Source organism: Parambassis ranga, chromosome 2 (genome assembly GCF_900634625.1).
Source record: "Parambassis ranga chromosome 2, fParRan2.1, whole genome shotgun sequence".
NCBI lineage: Eukaryota > Metazoa > Chordata > Actinopteri > Ambassidae > Parambassis > Parambassis ranga.
In genome coordinates, this window is record NC_041023.1 from 20,860,891 (window position 1) to 20,884,846 (window position 23,956).

The following is a 23,956-nucleotide window of genomic DNA, read 5'->3' on the forward strand; positions in this document are numbered from 1 at the left end:
TTTAATTCAGACAAAATAGGCATTATTTACCCCTCACTTCTTCTGGATTTCACTCCCCATCTTGTAAGACTGAAGGACAAGCACTGGGGGAGTTTTGCATCATCCCTCCAGCAGCCAATCACAGAGGGTTATACACTCATCCCCACTCCACCCCATCCACAACAGCTGTACCACGAACTGCTGGAACATTGGCCTGCGGAAGTGCGTGATGATGTGGTCAGTTTGACCTTCAGTGTTTATTCTCTGCACCGGAAATAAAAAAAAATTAGTTCACAAACAATCCCGAGTGTTTAACATTGTTTAATAAGCAACTCTGATAATTTGCAGATATTTCGTATAATGCCTCTATGGATCTGTAATTGCACGTATCCCTGAACAACTTCAGTGTTTACAGTTCCTAGACTATACAGGTGTGGATGTGTGAGTAACAAACACACACACGCACATATATACTGTAGTGACATCCATACAATGTTAAACACTCACAAGAAACAGCAGTTTTCATTGATTGTACAATTTGTCAGGTAGAAAATAACATTTTTGTATTGCGAACCTTCAGTAGTGACTTAAATGCAACAACATAAAAACAGGAAATGGCACTCAAATTTGGCACAAGATACAAAAAACTACACCTGAAATGCAAGTCACAATGAGTTACAGTGTTTACATGAACTAGCATCAGAATGTGACCGGAAGCTTTTGCAATATATTATCTCCTTAAACCTGAGAATCTATTAAGTGTACAATATTATATTTTTTTAAAGATATCACAAAATAAATAGAATCCTGTGTGATGCAGAACACCATGACTTTAAAAGTGTGAACATAGAAGTGGTCATGCTCATTTCCACAGAGAAGCACAAGACCAAGTGTTGAAACTGTCCCTCTATACAAAGATACAGATAAATACATGTTGGCTCTTTACCAGTGGACAACAATCTGAACCAAGCAAGAATTCTACAAAAAAAAGGAAGGAGCTGACCATGCTTTGTTTCCTCTGTGCTTGCTCGTGTGCTTGAGTTTTTCAGAAAACACTCCTAGGTAGGTAGTCGCAGATGAAGGAAGAATAAGTTACAGTGAAGACACACTAGAAAAACAGCACCATTTTCTTCTTTTTTTTTTGTGAAGTGCCTGCCAAGGCCACCACCATTGTGCTCAGTGTATTGTGCTGCTGTCAGACAGCAGTTCTAACAGAATACCTGCTGCTCAGAGGTTCGATTAAGCCCCAGAGGGCTCCGTCAAAAAAGAAAAGCTTAGGGCAGTGGCTGTGTCTTTGTCTGAGGTGGAGTGGTCAATTATGTGGCCTAAGATGGAGAGAGTCCGTTTTAAAAAACCCAGCACATTCATTTTCACAGTCCATTTGCACTAGTAGACCAGCGATTATAGAGGATGCAGATTGTTGTTTGTAGAAGTCTGGATCCTCTAGAACAGGGATGGGCAATTATATTTTTCCAAGGGCCACATAGACTTCGATCCTTTGCTCAACGGGTGACTATTGCTGCCTTTGTTAATTTTTGGGTGGATGGTCGTTTGTGGACTGGACCGGTCTGTGGGCCTTGTTGAAGTGATGAGGGGGCGGATGCTTTGCCCAGTTGTGCTCTGGAAAGTGTTTTACAGTAGTGACGGCTTCTTCTTCATACTGGAGAACGGTGCAGGATTCAAATCCACATTCCTGGACTTGGATTTGTGGGCTGGAGCATTGTCCTCTGATTCTTCCTAAATGTCTTCTCCAGAGATCAGTGTAGAAGTTCTTATTAACGACCATTTCCCTCACTGTTGAGGTCAATCTGTTTAACCCCAACAGTGGATGTTTCTACTGTTTTAAATTTTCTTTCTTCTGGTTGGACGTGGTGGACCCAGGTCTCATCCATGGTTACAAACTGCAGTAAATCAGGATCAACCATCATCGTCATCAGACCCGAAGAGTCTGAGGACTCTGGATAAATATGCAGATCAAGGCCTCGGTCCCATCAATCACACATGAAGCTGCTTTTTGAAAACACATTTGAGAGATTACAGAGGTACTGTAAATGAAAAAGGGTCTGACTCCGCCTCAGCACACAGCCTCATTCCTGAACTTTTCCATGAATCCATCTAGCATTAAAAGGTTTGATATGTACAAGACCAAATCCTGGAGAGGATCAGTGAGCACAGGTTTGACTCAGATCTGAAGTTTACGGATCATTTACAACAGCATTCACAGGGTGAATTTAAAAAAAGAAAGCAATTATTTTTCTTTCTGCACACACAAACGTCTAACAAACCCAGCTGGTATATTTCTCTTTTTTGTTTTTGGTGCCATGAGAGCAAACAGCTCCCAATTCTACATTTGGACTATAATGACCCTGTGGTTTGGATTTATTTTTTTCTCTAGAAAATACATAAGAAAACATTTTAAACCCATCACAGACATTCAATAATCCCAATACCAACAGTAAGATTTGTGTTAAAATAAAAAAAAAACTGAGTAAAAATGTACATCTTTAAAAACAAAAAAAACATTTATCATAAAATGTTTAGCACAAGCACTGATACAAACCAATAAAACGGAGCCATAATAGCACTGACATGTTAAAAAACATTGTTTTTTGTAGTGGGGGCAGTTTAACTCCTGCTACACAGAGACCAGATATTTCTTAAGAGCTGCTACCTCTGCCTGTTGTGTGTGTTCACAGTAGTCATAGGCACATGTTAAAGTGTGTGTATAAGTATGAATGTGTGGCATCAAAGCTCCATTTTATCATCTTCTCTTTCCATCACTGGGAAAAGACATCTCCGGGTTCTTCTTTCTAACCTTCTCCTCTCCCTTCAACACTATTTTGCCATGAAACCCCCCGCCGCCCACCCAGCTTGCTCCTACCCTATGATGCTTTATGGATTCTGCAGCAGCCCCTCCCATTGAATCGGCTGCGAGAAGACCTCTCTCTCCAGCCACATCTCGTAGCTGTAGTGGAAGTCCTCCGGCAGGTCCACGCGCTGGCCCAGCACGCTCTGCAGGCAGTTGTCCACGGGCGTGAAGTCGTCGTTCTTGTTCTTGTCATAGCGGCGGCTGTTGAACTTCTCGATGCACTCCCGCAGAGCGCACTCCTCCGCCTGGAAATCCCAAGGCCGGGCATCGATATCTGTGATGAAGAACAGATGAAGGTGTTCAGCATGTTATTTCTTTTCTTTATTTCCTTTCTCGTTCTCCCTTTTTATTTTTGCTTCTATTCATCTTTCTCTCTCTAATACTCATGGTGACAGATCACTTGCTCTACCATGAGGGATTGTGACCCTGAAAAGTCCCCTCTTTCCATGTTGCCATGGAAACACAATCCAGACTGTTCCGCCAGCGGCAGCTGGAGTATTATGTTTCTCACACACACACACACACACACACACACACACACACACACACACACACACACACACACACACACACACACACACACACACACACACACACACACACACACACACACACACACACACACACACACACACACACACACACACACACACACACACACACACACACACGAAAAACACGAACATACAGGAATAACACAACCAAGTACACAAACACACATGTACATTTGATCATTATAATGTTATCTCTGGCTTGGCTAAATGTATTCATTATGCTGCAGTCTGTATTGTGTTAATTAGCTCTGGGTGAGAGTAGAGAACCACTGCTAGGGCCTAATTAGCTCCATGTGCACCTCATTTATGAAGAGTTAGAGGGCTAAACTGAGTTGTGACAAACAAGGGCCAGAGTGTGATCAGAGATTACTTCTAATTTAGTCTGAGACCCGCTGTTTTTTTATTAAGCTGCAGTAAAACGTAACACACACTCATCTACCACCACATCCCACGCTGTCCTTCTGTAAGGTTGACTGAGAATAGTCGCAGTTATTCAGCTATTTACACCTCTAGATGCAGGGCAGCCCCCTCAAATCTGGTCCCATTCTACCAGGAAGACTTAATGGAAGTCAGGTGAGATAGTAAAGAGCTGCCAGGACCATGTAAACAAAGGGTTGTAGTGTCAGAATGTACAATTAGTCACCAACCATTGTCTCTAAAATGTCTGGCCTGAAATAATCTGTCTAAACAGTTACAGAGTCTGGAGTTGGTGTCTGTTGTTTACCGTTTCCATAGGCCCAGTCATCATTGAGCCTATGGCGGACCTTCTGGTAGATGGCCGACATGGTCTTCATGTTGCTCTTCCTCCACTGGCGGCCCAGGTACTTGGTCTGGATCTTAAGCAGTTTGAGGACGTAGAGCTGCATCATGGCCTGCTTCACCTTCAGAGCTCTCTTCAGGATGGGGGCTGACTTAAAAACAACCAGCATCTAAAAAAATACAAGAAAAAATACAAGAAAATTCATCTTTTGTTTGTTTTTTTTCTTTGATAAAACAGGTCAGATGTCACACCATGGTCCTGGAGTGTTTCCACTTAGTCAGCTTGTTCAGGATCCTCAGCAGATTGATGCAAGAAAACAGGTTCCTCCAGCAGAATTGGTTGCTGTCTCCTGCTTCCTGAAAACACACACACAAGGTCATAATGACACACATGTCTGGCCACACTCCTAAAGAGGAGAGATCAATCAGACAGTGTCAACAGAAACTCACCAGGCTCTCAGCTGTAAGCTCAGGCATCTCATGGACCACACAGTGTGGGAAGTCCAGCACACATATGCTACAATATAGACACAAAAGCACACGAAAAGTAAAACATTTGAATCTCTAAGGTCTGCTGCATGTCTTAAACACACTTTGTCTGTTTTACATTACAGTCACTGTGATGCCATCTGTGCACCTAACATAGGCCTGATGTGGAATAATATCTTTTAAATTACTATAAATGACCATTTTAGAGTCAGAAAAAAGGAAGCTGCTTCATGTTGACACCCTTTTATAGCATGGTGCTATAAGAAGCCATCCTTTTGAGCTGACTGTCTGTATTTTATTGGACAGCGAAACAAAACAGTGAGTGTGCAGCGTGAAATGAAATGATCCCACCTGTTTTTGGCACTGATGTAGGACATGATGTTCTGGTTGAAGAACTTGAGGATGAGTGGGATACAGTTGGCGAACACCAGGTGCTGTGAGACAATCTCGAACTGCAGGATAAAAAGGAGGTGGCGGTGAGGAAAAGTACAAAACAGCAACAACCTAAACACTGGACGAAAGTGGTTTTATTCTTATTTTTAAAGTGCATTTCTGCTCTGTGTTACGCTGAGAGGAATCCCATCTGCAGATGAAAAAAAAAATCCTGTAGCTGATAATCCTTTTCATTGATGAGTTTACTGTGGATTTTTATTGCCATGCAGCAGACAAACAAATCCTCCACCTCAATCAATAAGCTTTACCAGGATTAAAAACAGGAGCTGCTGAATCTACGAGGTGTTTTCCTCATTTTACTTGATGTATTTACGTGCTATATTTTACCTTTATTCCTCACTTTGCATTTGTCATCTGCTGCTGCGTTGTGTGTAGATGTAAATTTCATTTCTGGCAGCAGAGGGCGCTATCATTACACTCTAGAGATTAGCCCATTAAAATACCGTAGTGTAAAGGAATGTCCTTTCCTAGCAACAGAAAATATCTGCATCCCACTGAACTACTGACAGAGACACTGCACTTGATACGGGGACAAATCCTCTTAACAAAGGCAGTGATTTTATTCCAGTCGCTGCTGATTCAAGAGGTTGTGATGTGTGTATGTATGAGGGGGGGATGGGGGTCTGAAGGTAGTGAAGGTAGCATGGGGGGAGGTGTGTGGATATTATAGTGTGTGCCGGCAGGGAGGCAAGATGGAGACAGAGAAGAAAAAGGTAAAGGCCATAATATCAAGGGGCACAGTGTCCATGTGAGTAACCTGATAGATGTGGTTGAGTTTGAAGTGCTTGAGGAGCAGCAGCAGCAGAGCAGAGATGGCCTTGACAATGATTTCCTTGTGGCGGTTCACGTCAATTCCCAGCTTCATGCTCTGAAGGACTGTGATGCTGGAGGACACACAAACAATCACTTTAATAACAATGCAGCTTTGTCTCCATAAGACTGTTCTCTGTTTAAAAGTCTGATGGTGATTCAACTACTTTGTTTTCAGCCACAATCTCAAACCAAGCTGAAAAAACATGGATTTCAGCCATGAAAATGTCAGACAGGGTTGTGTTTCTTCATGAGTTGGTGTTTTTTTTTTCATTTTTTACTGGCTGAGTGTCAGATGGGCTAAAAATGAGCCATCCCACAGGCCAAGCTTTTTCAGCCAAGATATCTGATATGAGAAGGAGACATCCTGCAACATGATACAAAAATAACAAACTATATATAAATAGAAGCTCAATCTGAGAAGATGCTTCAGAGGGTGTTACATCTTTTTTTGTTGTTTACTAACTAACCACGGCTGTTCTGCCTGATCTAAATGTGGCTCTAGATCTGAGGACTGCAGCAGAACTTACGGCATCTCCTCAGGCAGCACGTCAGCCAGGATGTTGATGGAGTCGGTTTTGGCTTTGGAGGTCGGAGCTGCAGCCAGCAGCAGCTTCAGGAGGGCAATCTGACGAAAATAAAACACATTAGAACAGAGCAGAGGCAGTTTAGAGTATTAGCCCTAAATATAGTATTGGATAGCAAAGCGATATTAATATGACCCCTCTGTCATCTACAGGTCTTACAATCATATTTGCGTCCAGAACAAAGTTCTCTCTGTCTGCTGTCATGTGTAGTAACCAAATAAAGTGAACTGTGAATCCAAATTTGCCTATTCACCTTTTTTTACATAAAAACATTTTACAGATACAGAATAGATAGATAGGTAGAGATTGTGCAGTTATAGGAGATGTCATGAACAGGTTTTGGCAGCTCTAATGCAGCTTTAGTACAGACTGTCAGTATCATACTGTGACGGCAGCATCAACACCATCAATACGAAGCTGACCCTTCAGAAAAGTTCAGGATGTCCGTGTTAATGGAGCAATAATGAGACCACTCACCACATACTGTGAGAGGTTGGGAAGCATCCCCAGGTACAGCGTCTCTGTCGGCGTCTCCTCCACCTCCTCCACACCCTGTCAGCACACACACACATCCTTAAATAAGTGGGGAAAGCAACTCTCAAAGAAACAACTTGTGCTGGTTTTTGTGTTATGTTTTGTATGTTGTATGTTTGTAACACTTCGCTAACCAGAGTTAGTGGACACTGCTGCAGCTCCTCCTCCCGTTTCATCTGGACTTCAGCTATGGACACATATTTGTGCTGCAGAGGAGAAAAAAAAACTATTACATCAAAGCATCAATGCATACAATGATTAGTGTTAATTGGTGTTGCTAACTGACACCCAGAGGGGTATTGTTTAGTGTAACTACACCTCTGAGTCTGTTCAAACAGGGGGGTATAGATTTTTAAGTAGGATGTCAATATCAGAGGATTCAGCAGTGTGGGAGTATTGATTAGGAGACACTCTTGCTATAATGAGCCAAAGCAATGGAGAGAGGGGAAAAATGTCAAAAACATTCCCTCACTCACCTGTTTAAGAGTCTTGACACTCTCATGTATGGGTCTGGGTAAGCCCACCAGGGTCTCTGTATCACTACACAACAATAATAAACAGTTACACCAGATCGGAAGAAGTCACTGTCAAAAAAAGATGGATGTAGCACCTACTTTCCCAGAGTAAACCCGATGAACTTGTTTCTGCTGGTCTCCAGGAAGTGCTCGATGTCCTTCTCCCTGCACAGATTTTAGATTCACTTAAAAACATCTGCTGTCACAAATCTGTGTGTGGACAAGCCGCTTTTCAAATGTGTGCGCGCACACCCACACAAACACAAACACAGCACACTGCATTAGCTTCTTGAAATCTCATCAGTCACAGTGGGTGTAGAGGCTTCAGAACCACCTACCGCACTTACATGTTTGCAGCACTCTTAACCAAAGACACGGAAATGAGGACACTTAATGATAAGGTTCACTAAAGGAGAGGCAGAATACAGGTTTTCATGATGATAAATGCAGGTCTGTGAAGTGTGTGTGTGTGTGTGTCCTCGAAGCTGTAGCAGCGGCAGCACCCTGGAGAGGCACCCAGGCTTCTGTGTGGAATACACAGATGGAGAGCATATTGCTGGGTGAGAAAACTGTAAAAAGATTTTTTTTAATTTCTCAAAGTGAAGTGACACCAGCTGCCAGCCAAGTACTGACTGCAGTAGCTAATAAAATGTCTAGAAGGGACTATTTTCATAAAGAAGGCTGACTGTTTTAAGGTTATTTTGTCATTTTGTTAAGACATTTATAATACTCGGAAGCATCATTTATCCAGAGTCAGGCACTAAGACTGCACTTTAAAGCCCTTTGGTTGGATTTATGCTCCCTTGTGGACGCGGACAGCTGCGCACACCACAGATGCACATTTGTTGTTATGTCTCCTGGGAGTTCCATATGTGCACATTAGAACTGTGTCAATAGGGTTCTACAATCCAGGCTAACAGGCGCTTTAGCTGTGTCCTAACGGAGGGGCTGCAGGACATGACTGTGTCACTGCTGTACAGCACGGCTGTCCCATTTTAAATGCACCTTCAAATGCAGCAGACATTTGTGTCCTTAATGATGCATCAGGTGGATATTTTGTGGACCAGCATATCCCAGGAACAGTCAAAAGGTGAACTTTCAACTGCAGGTTGCTAGGCGACTGAAGCCATTTCATTGCTGTGACCAATCAGGGCTAGGCTTACGATCTATAAGCCTCTGACCTCCATCCTCTGAAAGATGGAAAGGAGCTTTAATATTTTCTTGAAGTCTGAACAATCTCCCTGCACAAATGGCACAGAGGCAGGCTACAGCAGTCCTCATGCAGCCTGTCTTCAATCAGATAAATAAGATAAGTAACACAAAATGAGGGATTAACCTGACTTTTGGAGCCCACGGAAGACCTTTGGGGAAGTTGACCCTCTCTGTTGGCGGTCTCAGAGGAGGGGGTGGCGGCGGCGGTTGGATGATGACGTCGCGATCCAGAGGGTCCACCTCACCCTCGATGCCACTGTCTGTATCCTCGGGGTCCTCCTCTTCGTCACGTGCGTCGTCGTTCTTGAAGGGGTCCCGCTCATTGTATGTGTCCAGGCTGTCCTGCTTGACCAGGGGCTGGGAGAGAGACAGAGGACAGAAGGTCAGATACTGACTGCTCAGGTCAGGACAGACTGAATAGACACTATTGACACAAAACACACGCTGTCTTCTGCATAAAAATGCAGTGAGGTTTTCAGAGGGAAACTTTTTGTGAATAAATTAACCCTCATATCAGTCTGTCAAGGTCCCTGAGCACCCACACAGTTGCTTTTTTTTTTAAAGGGTGAATTCGACCACTTGTCAAGCAGAAGTTAATGTGTGGTGGGAATTATTTACCACCAAACTTTTATTTCAGTGAAATAAAACAAACAGAAGCTGAGATGTGCCAGTCAAACATAGTTTGTACACCTACACAGAAGAAGAAGTGGTATAATAATCAAACAACAGAAATGCAAACAGCTGTGTGGGTGGACAATGTGTATACTCTAAATATTAATCCATGAACATGAGGTTAGCATGGTTAGCATGGAAACAGAAAACAACAAGGATCGAAAGCTAATTGACAAACACTATATTTACAAGATTTTTCTCTAGCCTTTGGGCAGACAAGGGTTATTTTCTTAACTTCTTAACACTTTATACCTTCTCTTATTGTCATCCAGCATCTCAAAGCTCACATATTAACACACTGTACTGATAGTGATCTGTATTTTTAAGCCCTAGGCAGAGCTAAGCTAACTGTCCCCTTGTAATGTAACTTCATGTTAGCCTCAGAGGCAAACAAAAGCATAATTTCATTATTTATGTATTTTCCCATCTTATACTTCAAGTTTTACATCAACTTGAACTTTCTTTGAAATTAAGTAATCATGGCACTACTGAAACTTTTGAAAATATAATAAAATTACAGTTAAAGTAGCTGTAGCATCATCTTTATGCTAAGCTTAATGACTCAATTTTTGCAGACGATTCACATTTGGGCACATTTTACTCGCACACAACATATTTTCAAGAGCTCTTTCACTTTTGTAAAGACCTCTATCGTGTTGAAAACCATGTTATTACCATAAAATCTACAATTCAAAGTGACATCCTTAAAAGATTTCCACGGCAACCACAAGCAACTTACCACACATCTGCACTTCAGAGGAAACGGGCAAAAAAATGCAAGCATGGCCCAATAAGTCTTTATATCATTATCTACAACAATCCCATTCACACACACTCTCACACACACGCAGTGTATCTCTGCTCAAACAAATTCTCCAATGAATGACTGGCACAGTGCAAGCATCAGGCATGAGTCAGCACTCTGGCCGTTAGTTAAGCTACTGCAGTCGATGTATGGTGTGTCAGTGGCAGCGCTAATGCTGGACTAATAAGTGAGGAGTATAGTGAGTGCATGGTGGTAACGAGTGAGGAGGAGGAAGAGGAGGTGCAAAGTGTGGTGTGAGCCATTCTCTATGGAAAAGCCATTCTCTGCTATGTGGGAGGTAAAGCTAGTGTTTTTCTATCAGGGTTAGGGGGCAACTGCTTTACAACATCCATTTAAGAGAGAGGTCAACTGAAACCCAAGTATGCTGCACCCGCAGAGGTTAAACTATGTAAATGATGATCTCAATTCACCTCCTCTATGAATGCAGTTTAAAGACATTGACCCCTAGTCCAGAGTCTACGGTGCAAGGTGAAACTTAAAGGCCAAACTCCAGTAGCAATGTGATGAGAACTACCAGGGAGATGCTCCTACAGTTGATGTCTGAAGTGTCTTTATGGGACAGTGGACAGTGACCGCTCCAGTGCCAATGATAACAGCCAGCAATTCAGCCCTGTCCCTCAAACCCTGCCACCCCACTACTGAGAAGGCCAGAGTGGAGGAGGGGGAGAAAAGAAGGCAAGAATAAGAGAGGACAGAAGAAGAGTAGAATAAGAATAGAAAACAAGGATGAAGAGCAGGAGATAAGAAGTGAGGGAGAAGGTGGAGAAGGTGGAGGATGAAACTAAGAAATTAGTATCAGTAGAAATGGAGGAAATTATTCATGTAACATGAAAAAGATAAAAGAAAAATGCACGGATGCAGGTATAGCAGATTAAATGACTGTAACAGAGGCATGTAAGGCTGCACCAACATGACTCACAGCATTAAAATTTTGGTCATAAAATAAAAAAAGATCCAATTAAAAGTAAAGTGTCAGTAAAATTAGTCTGGTGCATCCCAATAGAACCACACAGTAATATGACATGACAGAGAGAGGAAAAAAGAGCAGAAGAAGAAAGTGAGGCAAAGAGACAGGACGAAAGAGAAGAAGAAGAAAGATTGTTTGGGGGTGCGGGGATGAGGGAGAGGAGTGCAAAAAGTCCACCAGCTCAATGCAAAGAGGAAATGCAGGAGGAAAAGTGGGTATTTGCGGGTAAAGACCTGCTTCTTGGGATAGGGACTGTCTCCTTCCAAGCTATCAACAAAGGCACTCTGTGGGGACACAAGGAAGAGGGGCAATAAGAGGGCGATTAGAAAGAGAGAAAGAGGGAGCCTGACCAGTCAAAGAAAAAAAGAGAGAGAAGAGAGAAGAGAGAAGAGGCTGGCAAAACTGTCCCAGCACCAAGATCATCTGTGGTCACTGACTTACAACAGGGAACTGATGATGTTGGCACATTTTGGAAAAGCTGACCCAGCAAAGAGTTAGAGGGTGAGTACAGCAGGAATTCTATATCAGGTCACTTTACTACAAAAGGATGAAACCATTCAAGAAAAATCACAGCAGAATTAGTTAAGAATGGCATGTAGTATATAGAAACAGTAGTATAAAATAGATTAGCAGCCTTCTTGCCCTAAAAAAAAAAGAGTATCGCCTGCATATGTGGTGTACAGGAGGTGTTTGAATCCCAATCTGTTGGTGCACTCTAAACATGTGTGTAGTGTGTGTGGTTGTTCTTGGTACCCTGCGGCTGCGGCGGCCTCTCTTCTGCTGCTGCTGCTGTTCAATGAGCTCCATGGCGGAGGCCGGGGGCGAGGCTGCTCTCATGGCTCTGACCACCTTGATGCTGTCCTCCGGCAGCGGGGGCAGGTTGAGGTGCTCCCGGGTTCGCACCTTCATCTCCTGAAGCTCCTCAAAGCCACCCAAAGTGAACTGGAAGACGGATAAAGCACAGTGACTGACAGGTTCGATGTAGATCATGACAAGGCCGCCTTTGCTATTGATACATCCATAGACTACTTATAGTTGGGAAAAAACATACAAACCAGTATCGTTTTCCAGAGCAGCAGTAGCACTTTCTTCATGGGGAAATGTGGGGCATTCATGCTGCAGAACTTGGTCACCATGGTGAAGAGGAGCAGAGCAAAGGGCTCTCCATTGTACAGAGGTGAACCTGGGAGGGACCAAAGCTCACACATTTCAATGTTTTTGTATCTGATATATGGAAGAATACCCTCGTTTCTGACACAAATACACACCAAGCTCATTCTTAAAGGCCTCTCTGGCTGCTATCCACTCAGGTCGGTCATCTTCAGTTTGAACTCTGATGGTCTCCACCATCAGGTACATGATGCTCAATAACACTCTGCAAGAAGCACACACACACAACTCAGGGACACATTTCAGCTTCTGCAACCTGATTGGACCTTTGAATATGAGACAAAATGATTATCTGGCCTCTACAAAGGTAAGGTGATCCATTCACAATTACCTGATGTACATCAGGTGGTATTTTGTGCATTAAAGGCTTTGTTCGCTAACAAAGACTCGCTATAATGGTTTTCAATTTTGTAGCAGTAATTACGTGCAAATTCTCTCCTCCAGCTTGTAATTATTTATAAGTGTTCATCCAGGGAACGCACAGAAGGAGCTCCGTGTCTGTCACTGTGTGTGTGTGTGTGTGTGTGTGTGTGAGAGAGTGAGAGAGGGACGGGCGCTGAGCCTATTCTGTGCAAAAATCAATTCCATTAAGCAGACAAGGAGACTGAAAATAAATGTGAGGGAAGGGATGAAGAATATAATAGCATTTTGTGGATTAGTTGTGTGTGTGCCAGATGACAGAAAGGTAAGGGTTTTTGGACCAAATGTAGCAGAGGAGAAGGTGGAGGAGGCTGTGTGTGATGTGGTTTAAATCGCTTACCTGAGCTCTGTGCTGTCTGCTAGCGAGATGGCAGGTTTCCTCACTGCACTGCTGCACGCCTGGTTGTTGCTGCAAACAGTTGAAAAATGTAGCACAGGTATGAATATTTGATTCACAGTTCTTACACATACAGATCCAGTCTCATTTTTTCTGGACTGAACACTATGCATGCTTTTACTGCTAACAATGCTTTGCTTTGAGAGGCCACACTGCACCACGAAGCCTGGAAGCAGCTTATGTAAGAAGCTCTGAATCCCAACTGAGGCTGACACCAGCAGCAACAAGGCCGTCTTGCTGCATCCTCAACAAACGGTTTGAAGTGTGGATCACAGATGGCGCGGTACCTGTGTTCCTGGATTTCAGCAGCTCCCTCTCATCATTTCTTCTTCTGTTGAAGTAGTAAATGAAAGTGTGTTTTCAGTGTGTCTGACTCACTCTATCTCCATGCTGAGCAGCTCCAGCAGTGCCGTGAAGATGCCCATGTCATAGAGCAGAAAGACGTTGTGTCTGGACCAGTGGAGAACGTCCACCTCTGTGTCACACTCATCAAACACTCCTGGAGAAAGAAGGGAGAGTTAAAATAAAGTGGTTTGTGTGATATTTTCCCACATTTTCCCTGATCGTAATGTACTGGGCTTACACACCCTGAGCCAGGTAGAGGATGGCCCTGGCCACCTTCAGCCTCTTGTCCCTGTCTGTCACCTCCAGTGCATCCAGCAGCCTCATCACATACGCCTTCTGCTTCTCCACCGTCAGCTCGATCCACCTCCTGCCACGAGCTGCAGGAAGGACACCAAACACAGTGTCCAAGGTCACTTTCAATATGAGGAGGGAGTTAGAAAAAGAGAACACTTTTAATGCCAACTAATCCAAGGTAACTGCAGGTGTAGCTGCATGTGCATAAAAACATCATCCATTTTTCACACAAGTCTTACCAAGAGAATCCAATCAAACAAATTAAACAGAAATATTTCACTTTGTCATTATTTATTCAGATATTGATCCAATATCACATGTGTTTAGGAGGAATATGTGAACTGCAAGGATTGGGAGATGAATTAGAATTTATCTGTTCAGAAGTGTTTTCAATCAATGGAAGAGTTCAATGAGTGCCCTGTTTGAATTAAACAACGGTGATCTGTCAAAGTCTGATCTTCATAACATGAGTTAGAGGAAGTGTATAATGACATTATTAAAGGACATTTCTGAGGACCTCACACAAACAGTTGTTGCTGCTCCTCAGAGTTTGAACTCTACAAACCCAGACAGGCATGTTGTGTGTAAATGGAAGAATTTTAAGTCCACTGTTGCCCTCTCCAGGAGTAGTCTAAAAACAAAGATCACTCTAAAAACAACTCATGTTAAAGGCCACAAGTCTACTAAGGAACCCATTGTAACCTGTAAGAACCTAAAGGCCTCTTCTATCAGGAGAACAATCCTGGTGTGCATGGCAGAGCTGCAAGGAGAAAAGACACTGCCCTCCAAAAAGAACACTGCTGCCTGTCTGCAGTTTGATAAATCTCAAGCGCTCAAGGGGACAAACCAGAGGGCTGATGGGAAAATACTTTGTGGACAGCTGAGACTATAACAGAATTATGTGGATTAAATAAGAAGCCTGATCTTTGGAGAAAGAACGATGCTGCATCCAGTATATGAACCTATCCCCACTGTTAAACACGGTGGTGGTAGCATTATGGTTCAGGCCTTTTTTGCTGGTGTTCAATCAGCAGTGAATGTCTGCTGCACATGTTAAACCTCTTTATATATTTGTCTGTCATTAGTTCTTAACTTCATGCTCAGACCTGCAGGGCAGTGACATCATGAAGTAACCTGAAAAACCTGATGCATGTTCATTTTAAAACACACTACTGAGAACTTGCTACTAAAAGCACTAAAGGAGAAGCAGTCTATTCTTAGACTCTTCCTTTGATTAAGTGTACAGTAACAGGAATTAGGCAGCATAACATCATCATCAGTGAAGCACTTATCTTCTTAAGAGACTCTGACTTCAACTTATAGCATGTCAGCAAATGAAAATGCTTCAGTACATTACAGTGAAGAGCCTGAATTAGACATGTCTTGGTAATCACTGTAATTTTATGTGACTGACTGACTGACTGTGAATTCATGGGTAGCTGTGTAAAATGATGAGCACACTGCCAGTGGCTTTGACATACTGTATAAACACTTTCATAAAGAGCACAAGTCAAAAAAAAACACACACACAAGCTCACACTAATGAAAAGAGGCATGTCTGTGCTCTATCTCTGTAAAACAGCCAGTGAAGCCCTCGTCTAATCCAGCTATTCATTACCCCCTCGGCTTGGAGGGGAGGTGACAGATAAAGAGGATCTCTCTCTCTTTCTCTTTGTTTCAATGAAAAGATGCCCTTTTGTCTACCGATGACTGAATGGAGACTTTTGTGGCTTCTGGTTGTTTATCTGTGTTATTCTAGGGTATGTATAAAAGTGAATTCTCACTGGTGTCTGCTGATATTGTTCGACTTTTGGCTCCAGACTACAGATGTACTTGTGCCCTTCATATTCTCATTGACATAATTACATAATTTTGTGTACTACCTCTGAGGACAGAGTGAGTATCTGCATCTTATTGGCTGCTTTTTTCACTTTAAGGCTAATATGTGTCAGTAATATTGTGCATCCCCACCGAAAACCTGATTTTACTGCAGTAAAATGCACCAAAAATCAAACAATAAATGCAAACAATCGACTTCCATTTAGCAAACATTCATTGTTTCTCAAAAGAAAAAAGAAAAAGAACATTTCTATCATAGCATCAAAGCTGTGTTCAAGTCTGATCTCACATTAGATTGACAGTAATGCTGAGGTTCATGTTGCAAAAGCTGCTTTGTTCTTGATAACCAAACCATAAATCACATGGTTTAGCGAGGCCCTCCCATCTATATCTGTAAGGATGGCCGTTCTTTGAACAGCTTAAAAGAGTAGAGCTTTGATGTGTCTGCTTGACCTCACCTCACACTGGTCAGCAGCACACTCAGCTCAACAGCTTTATAACAAAAGGACACATCACACACCATGAAGCAGTCAGTTATACTCAAAATAGAACTGTATGTATTTGTTGTCTTTAACATTGTATCATGAGTCAACCTTCAACATTCCACTTAGGGACACTGTTATCAAACCAGAGCCAGTCATGCTGCATTACTGATAGCGTCTCAAATAGCAGCAACAACAGGCAGTGTGTGTTTGTAGGATGTTGTCTGTGTGTGTGTGTGTGTGTTTGGACATCTGTGACCAAAACAGTTTTTTCCTTCTTCCTGTGAGGCCATCTGGTTTCATACAGGTAATCTGAACACACAAAGAGACGTGTAACAAGCACACACTGACACACAAGCACTGATACACACACAGATACAGACACACACACACACAATACCATGGCTCCTGAAGTCCTCCTCAAAGTAGTCTCTGTTCAGGGCGAACTCAGGCTCCTCTGTGTAACTGTAGAGCTCTGTGGACCAGAATAGGAGATGAAATAAATAGAATGACAGAAAATTAATCTACAATTCTCTGGTTACAAGAGCTAAAGTAAATAAAGAAGGGATGGAACAGAAGAGACAACAGTGGTGTCTTGGAACAAACAAAGTAGACAGATTTTGAGCTGCTGCCAGTGTGGTGTCAGTGTGGATCTCATCCGTTTCATGTGCGCTCTAACGATTCGTCTCGCTGTCCTGTGTCTCCTCCTGTTCTCACAGCAGTTGTCATTCTCCGACCCTGAGGAGGCGTCGCTAGAAAGCCTCTGCGTCTGTCTGTGTGTGAGTATTTGCCAGGGCGATGAACGCTTTTGGCAAATCATCGGCTGCCGCATGCCATCAACCAGGAGGACAATCACTTTTAACATTAAAGCAATGCTGTTATTCAATGATTGTCCTTATACATAAGTTATACACTTTAAACAAGCCGCCGTGTTCAAGTCCAACACACCTATGGGGTCTGATTGATAAGTTTGTGGCTTAAGCTCAAGCTGCATGCAGTTCAACTCTTTGATTATGCAAACGTAGACGTCAACAACCACATTTTAAGGATCTGACAGTCACTAGTGCTAGAGACAGTCTGGACGATAAGGACACAACAACAAACTCATCGACCCCCTGTTGTATCAAAGCTGCTGTTTATTTGAATGCCTCCTTTGGCACTCATTAATCAAGCTGTTACACAGAACGAGAAGCACCGGAGTGTTTATGATTGCTCATATCATTAGTCATGCAATGTTTTCTACAGTGTGTCAGCACACATGATCTTGTTCTGTGTGTTCAGCAGGGTGTTTGTTTTCACGTGTGGCATAAAGAAGAAACCAGTAGCCCATTGTAGTCAGTACGAAACAGAGGTATAACTGAACTATTCTGTATAGCAATAGGTCGTGTGTGCTGGGAAAGTTTGACTTCATTTGACATAAAAAGGAGAAATAAAAGTAGTTTTTGTTGCTGTCATCAGTACGACAACCTTACCTGACAGCTCAGCAGTGAGTGTGTCCGTGTCTCCATATTCAAACTCCAGGTTTGGAGACTCCATGGAGCTCTGTGAAGATCAACACACATGCATTAACAGACATTACAGCATGAACCTGAACTCAGCAAATCACAGAGTCCTGACACCCACGCGCCAACAAACACACACAAACATACTGTAGTTTTTCCACATATTATCACACCTACTCCGTTTGTTGTCACACACATAAACACTTCTCCCCCACACACACACACACAGACACACACACTTTACAGGCTCATTTTCCCTCATCATGTATATGTTCATGCTATTATTGCCTGCTCGCACTGATTATCCATTTACATATACCCTCTATGGGCGCACTCAGTTTCGGCTTCAATCAGTCTAATTGAACAGTTACAGGAGGCGCTTGCTGGTAATCATGTGTAGCAGTGATACAGCCCTAGAAAAAAAGAGAGTCAACATGGCCACCGTTTCAGATCAGGTTAGCTGCTGTAGCCAGGCGAGGGTCTCATTTGGCTCCGACTTTAGCCTCACCCTGTGATTAGCACATGAGACAGACTGCACATGTTATGTTTCTGTGAACGCTGGCTAAAGGTAAACGTCTGAACTATTTTTTAAATCTTCTGACAACAAAGTCTGAAGGGTTGTGATCTGTACATAGACATGCATCTAAAGCAGGAACAGAAGAGCAAGACAGACAGGGACGCGTATTACAGTACACCTATACATGTACCTTGTGACACCTTCAAGTGATGGAAACGTATCGATGATGATGCATATTCTTGAGACATGTAAGCACTTGATTTGACACAATTTTACCTCTCCCATGTTTATCTAAAATGGGACAGGTTTTATTTGATGACTTGCTTCTGGCTGCGTTCAAAAACACATGCAGAACACTTTGGAGCTGGTTCTCACCAGCTTGCCTACTCCACTGCTAGCTTGTTTTCGGTAACAGTAGTCTGGGTGTCACTCTGCCTGTGTTTCTATATCCAACTCGACTGCACAGAGACCAGACTAACAGTTAAAGAATCATGACTCCTGGCCAGTATAGTTCCTTGTTCACCTTTGGATTAGCCGTGATATAGGCAGTCAGGCATTGCCATGATAGATCAACCACAGTGTAACGGTCACCAAATAACAGCAAAAACCCCAGACCTCACTCTTACTAGCACAAAATATTTGCATGCTAACACACCATTGTGACACAATAGAGTTTAATACATTTTCAATGCATTGCATGACTATGAAAATGGTCTCACAGTACTGTGAAACTAATCCTTCAAACAGGGTGTACAGCGCACATAATGACACTTCTTCATAAGAAAAAGCATGCAGCCATACATAAACAGAATGAGTTAGGCTTACAATAAGACTGACAGTAGTCTAAAGGACATGATGTGGACAAATAAGTCCCAGTCTGAACCAGGTCTTAGGTCTGAGGGTGTGAAGATTTTTTCTTCTTCTTTTTTGTCTTTTTGGTGGGGGATGTGAACTGACTTATCCCTACATTAAAGATTAATTTTATGCTAATGAGACTAAAGAAACACTTTAGCTTCAGGCTCACACCCAGAGCTTCAGGCTCTGGGTGTGAGCTGTGTTTACCCTGTGGAAACCACCCCGGGGGCCCAGCCCAGGATGGTAAATAAGGATGTGCTCTCTGAGTCAGCTTTCCTGGTTAAAAAACTGTGTGCTGCTGCTGTGTAACTGTCTCCTATAAATACCTGCAGCAACCAAGTCAGCATGAAGGGGAATCTGAGAAACGTCAACTGGCAGTTTGTTTATGACATCGAGCCAGAGAAATGTGATTTTATGTCATTACGGTGCTTGTAATGCAGGAAATGAGAGCCACTCTGGAGAGCAGATAATTGGAGAAAAGTAGTTATTATTACTCAGAGTGCAGAGTAGGAAAGCCTGTGGGTCTGTGACCAGGTGCTGCTGCATCACAACGTATTACAAGCTCTGAAAATGAAATAGACTGCAGAGGATGGAAGTGTGTGCTGGCCTTACAGGTATTTCCTGTCGAGACCTTTATCACATTTAATTGACTTATTCTAATCTTCTCTTTGCTCGTCCTACATGAAATATTCAGTTTTTACATGCAGACGGTTGTAACAGTATCTGTCAGTGGTAGACACAAACTTTTTGATGCCCATGTGCTGAAGAAATGAGCAAAATTCTGACTAAAAACTGAAAACATAGCAGCTAAAGCTGATTCAGCTAGCCAGCAAATGCAAAAAATAATAACAGCTGGTTTGAAAACCAGAAACTGAAGACTCCTGATGTTTCTGGGATCACCAGCAAAGACAGCCCTAACCCGTTCTCTCTCCTCACCCAGCCCCCCCCCCCCCCCCATCTCTGCCACCATCCCTGTTCCAAAGTGGCATAGTCCCGGTGTTTGGCACATCAGCGTGCAAACAACGGGCACCATGTCAAAGCCGGACCACCCCCAGTCCTACCAACATATGCACATGAAGGAACAGACGATTACTGCTTCACAGAATGGAGGCAGCAATGGTTTGAGGCATGATCATCCAGCAGACAGACACTGGATCCTAGTCCTAGAGAGCATTAGCACATGGCTTTTAACGTCTGTGTCATTCAGCCACAACACCATCACCAACCCCCCACCCCCCCTCTCCTCACTTTTTCAGCTGAGAGATGAATATGCTCCAATTCCCTCAAAAGCAACACCCAGTCAATGGTTCTGGGCCTGAATGACAGCTCTGACAGAATGTCTCTGGGATGAAGCCCCCCCTCAACCCACTGTTAGTCATTTATTCATGAGGAGGATATATTCTAGCTTCATAACACTTAACACAAACACATCCTAGAATCAGAGGGCGACATAAAATCACACAAAATCTGTAATCTATTATTATTATTATCATTTTAGTTATTTCAGAAAATTGCTTGTTTTCTGCATGCAGCGGCTCAAAACCCAGAATTATCCAACTTATAGCACGAGAAAATCTTTGCATTCAAGAAGCTGGAACCGCAAAACAATAATTCATGATCACAATTACTGCCACTTAACTGTCTTTCAAAAAATAAATAAATTAAAAAAGCTATGCACTGTGACTGAAAAAATATTAGACATGCTTTAAAACACAGAAACAAGCTTTGGGCCTGCAGGGTTTGCTAATAATCACTCATACATTCATGTTTTACCCCATTTGTATGGGGTAAAATGTTAATGTTCATCATTATATAGCTCAAAAATAATCCATGCATAGAACATACATAGAAAATAAGCAGCTAATGTTACTTTAAAGGGGTCAATACGTTACAGTGAAGTAAATAAAGGACATGGAACACAGGAGAGAGAGATAAACATGCCGTGCATGCAGATATGTTTGGGGGTCTTTGCAGCAGCAGCAGTCACATTTCTCCACCTGCATTCTCCGCTCTGAGGATTACTGCTGGGTTATTTATAGGAGCCGGTTGCCAAAATAACACCTCGCTGTCTGCCTGCATGCTTTCCAGCCAAGACAGAGGCTCGCTGCATGGAACACGGACAGTCAACTGATCTGAAAGCTCCCCAGCAACAACAGCACAATATGCGCACACACTAACACACACACACACCCTCCTGTGCCATGAGCTGAGGTGGCAGCCGACTGTACACAAACGCCTCTCGGATTTACCTCCGACTCCTTCTGCTGATCCTTGAACACATCTTTGCCTTTTGGCCTCTGTCTTTCGCCGTTATCGTTAAGGTTATTAATGATAGGTACCTCCATGTCCTCCGCCTGCATCTTTCACGGTCTCGGGCTCACTTCCTCCTCCTCCGCGGCGGATAGCGCATTACCGGTCCGGTTGGAGAGCTGTGACTGCACCGCGCCAGGAGGAGCACCGACTCCGGAGAGCCAAGTTGAGGATCTCCTCCTCCTCCTCCTCCTCCTCCTGCTGCTGCTGCTGCTACTCCACCAATCTGTTTGGTTCGCTGTCCCTGCGCGCCCCGAGAAGGCGGGGTTAGAGAGTGCAGAGCGGAGCATCAGCTGACCACGTGAAAGTTAAACAACGTCGGTGTAGCAATGTGGAAGATATTAAAGGACTGTTCCGCATCATATCCAAACAGCTTGGCCGCAACGTTGAATCAGAAATCAGATCAGATTTAGGATCACATCCACAAAAACCACAAAAATCAGGACTGACAATCAAAACAGTGTTCACGCAGACCTGAAAAAAAATCTGATCTGATCTGAGTCACAGAATTCAGATCTGAGTTAGATCAGCCTGGTAGTCTGAGACACACATGGAGGTGGAGGCCTCCCGCAGCCGCTTCACCTCCTGTCACCATGCCCTGAGTGGAGTCAGTGAATTATTGAGAGAATGGAGGTGGGGTGTGTGTGTAGGCTGCCACACACACACACACACACACACACTCATACAAACCTCCGACTGTGAAAACCACTTAAGATGACATGATTGGAGTGAACAGTTCAGGGGAGGCGTGAGCTTATGGTGGCCACATGGTCTGAGCAGCGGCTGAGTTTGGATAATTATTCACTCTATGGTGGTTTAATCAGTTTGGATTCAGGTTTAAGAAGCACAGCAGCACCCTATCAGCAGACACTGGGCTTTTAGACAATTCTAACATACACATCTTATGGTAGCAGTAATTCAACTGTGAGGTTACAATACCCCTCCATCCACTATACCCCAATGGCCACAGATGAGGGTAGGAACATAGACTGACCGTATATTGAGTCTCAGCTCTCTCCTCACCACCACCTCCCTCATTCTTGAGCAGGACCCGGCTTCAGACTTAGAGTTTGTTCTGCCTGTCGCAGTCTCGTCTACACTTTGTGTTTTTGCAGATCATTATGATCGAGACATTTGACCTCCAATTTTTTAGTCAGCTTAAATGAAGGTCTTTGCTAAATTTGAAGTAGCAGACAGAAGGAAAACCTGAAAACAAACTGTTGGCTGAGAGGTGGGTTTAAGGAAGGTCCCCCAGAAGCACACGAAGAGAGGGGAGAAGATGCTGTGGTGACAGCTGCTCACAAAAACAAATGGTCAACATGTCAGAGTGCAGAACATTGTGTGAGGTGGTGTTGCAGTGCGTTGCACCACAACCCATTGCTTTCAGCACTGCCTAATAGCCAATCCTTTCTGCATGCTACTGGTGCATAAGTGGTGTTGTATCAACTTAAAAAAGTCAGTTTGGTTTTTATGAACTTCCCTTTTAAAGCATCAATGTCACGTGTCCAATAATAAACAAAGGCTCACAGCCAGCTCTGCTGTGCTGATGTCAGAGATGTCCTTGTCTGATGAGCTCACTGTGGCTTTGACAAACCTCAGCAGCTGCGCACACACACACGGGCTCCCCCTTCCCAAGTACAGAAATACTCTGACACACACGCAAGTGTATATATAAGCTGAGCAAAAAACTGCACACAAAATGTTTTTTTTTTAATAATTTTTACATTTTTATTCATTAAGATTACAGATTTTTTTTAATTATTGCTCATCATCTATCATTATCACTTGCAATATTTAAACATAGGTGTTTTTTTTCTTTATTAGACAACTTAAAACATGTTTGAGAATGTTGCCAGTTTGCACTGTATGAGGATTTACAACAATAAATACAGGAGTCGATTCTTCTTTTACCTTCCTATACTTTTAAAGGTTGTCATATCTGTATATAGTATGTATATATACATATACGATGCTGGTGTCTTCCCCCGCCCACCCAAGTGTCTGTCAGCATACGACTGAAAAAAAAATAAAAAATTTCTCCCCCAACACACAGGCTAGGATCCTGAGGCAGCTGTTAACAAAGCAACTATGGCCCTCAAAATAAACAAGATGTGTACAAACACAGACACAGACACACACACATCAGCATGTATCGTCACCTCAGCTTTCTCTCAAGAGAGCATCTTTTTAAACACACATGGGCAAACACAAAAGAGAAAAATAAGACTACACGGACAACAAGTCACACTAGTTTCGCAACATCACAAGGAGACACCAACATTGGCAAGGAATCATGGCAGCCTTTAGAATTTTAGGTTCTACAGAGATGACTTGTTTTCACCATAATTAAAGGAACAGTCTGACATTATGGTGATTAAGAGTTGGCTAACGCCATGGATGGCGGTACTTGTTCAAAGCTGAGCTCAAGACAACAGGAGTTTAAAACTTAGCTGAGTCTGAAACCTTGCTGCTTTGCACAACTAAGAAATGTTCTTCTCTCTAATCTGATAAGAACATTTTTAAAAAATAACAGCACACCAAACAACAGCAGAGGGTCAGTTTTTGGATGAGTGATGCCTGAGAAGATGCAGGTTACAAT

The 23,956-nt window shown here is 43.0% G+C and overlaps 1 protein-coding gene across 5 annotated transcripts; it reads right to left on the minus strand.

Moving 5' to 3' along the window:
* Window positions 1–282: 282 nt before the first annotated feature.
* On the minus strand, window positions 283–21,624 carry strip2 (striatin interacting protein 2). Of its 5 annotated transcripts, none has more exons than XM_028432190.1 (22): window positions 21,387–21,624; window positions 17,646–17,715; window positions 16,574–16,648; window positions 13,801–13,971; window positions 13,592–13,712; window positions 13,157–13,225; window positions 12,495–12,601; window positions 12,282–12,409; window positions 11,980–12,168; window positions 11,460–11,510; window positions 8,886–9,118; window positions 7,649–7,714; window positions 7,511–7,574; window positions 7,169–7,240; window positions 6,978–7,052; window positions 6,444–6,541; window positions 5,861–5,987; window positions 5,002–5,102; window positions 4,612–4,678; window positions 4,414–4,518; window positions 4,127–4,331; window positions 283–3,122 (listed from the first exon to the last, which is right to left on the minus strand). In XM_028432190.1, the coding sequence occupies exons 1-22, from the start codon at window positions 21,405–21,407 to the stop codon at window positions 2,872–2,874; spliced, it is 2,466 nt and encodes an 821-aa protein (XP_028287991.1). In that variant the 5' UTR covers window positions 21,408–21,624; the 3' UTR covers window positions 283–2,871. The 5 variants fall into 5 exon arrangements, with proteins under 5 accessions (XP_028287991.1, XP_028287957.1, XP_028287965.1 ...); XM_028432156.1 differs by having other exon boundaries at window positions 21,297–21,622; XM_028432164.1 differs by having other exon boundaries at window positions 13,801–13,935; window positions 21,297–21,613.
* Window positions 21,625–23,956: the final 2,332 nt, after the last annotated feature.

What these genes read in the sequence shown, in the direction of transcription:
- strip2 (XM_028432156.1), bottom strand. Translation starts at nt 21,407, where the DNA reads ATGCAGGCGGAGGACATGGAGGTACCTATCATTAATAACCTTAACGAT. An exon ending in GGAGGACTTCAGGAGCCATG is followed by an intron (nt 13,972 to 16,573) that starts GTATTGTGTGTG and finishes TCATATTGAAAG; the next exon opens with TGACCTTGGACACTGTGTTT. An exon ending in AACTCAACCACATCTATCAG is followed by an intron (nt 5,103 to 5,860) that starts GTTACTCACATG and finishes TTTATCCTGCAG; the next exon opens with TTCGAGATTGTCTCACAGCA.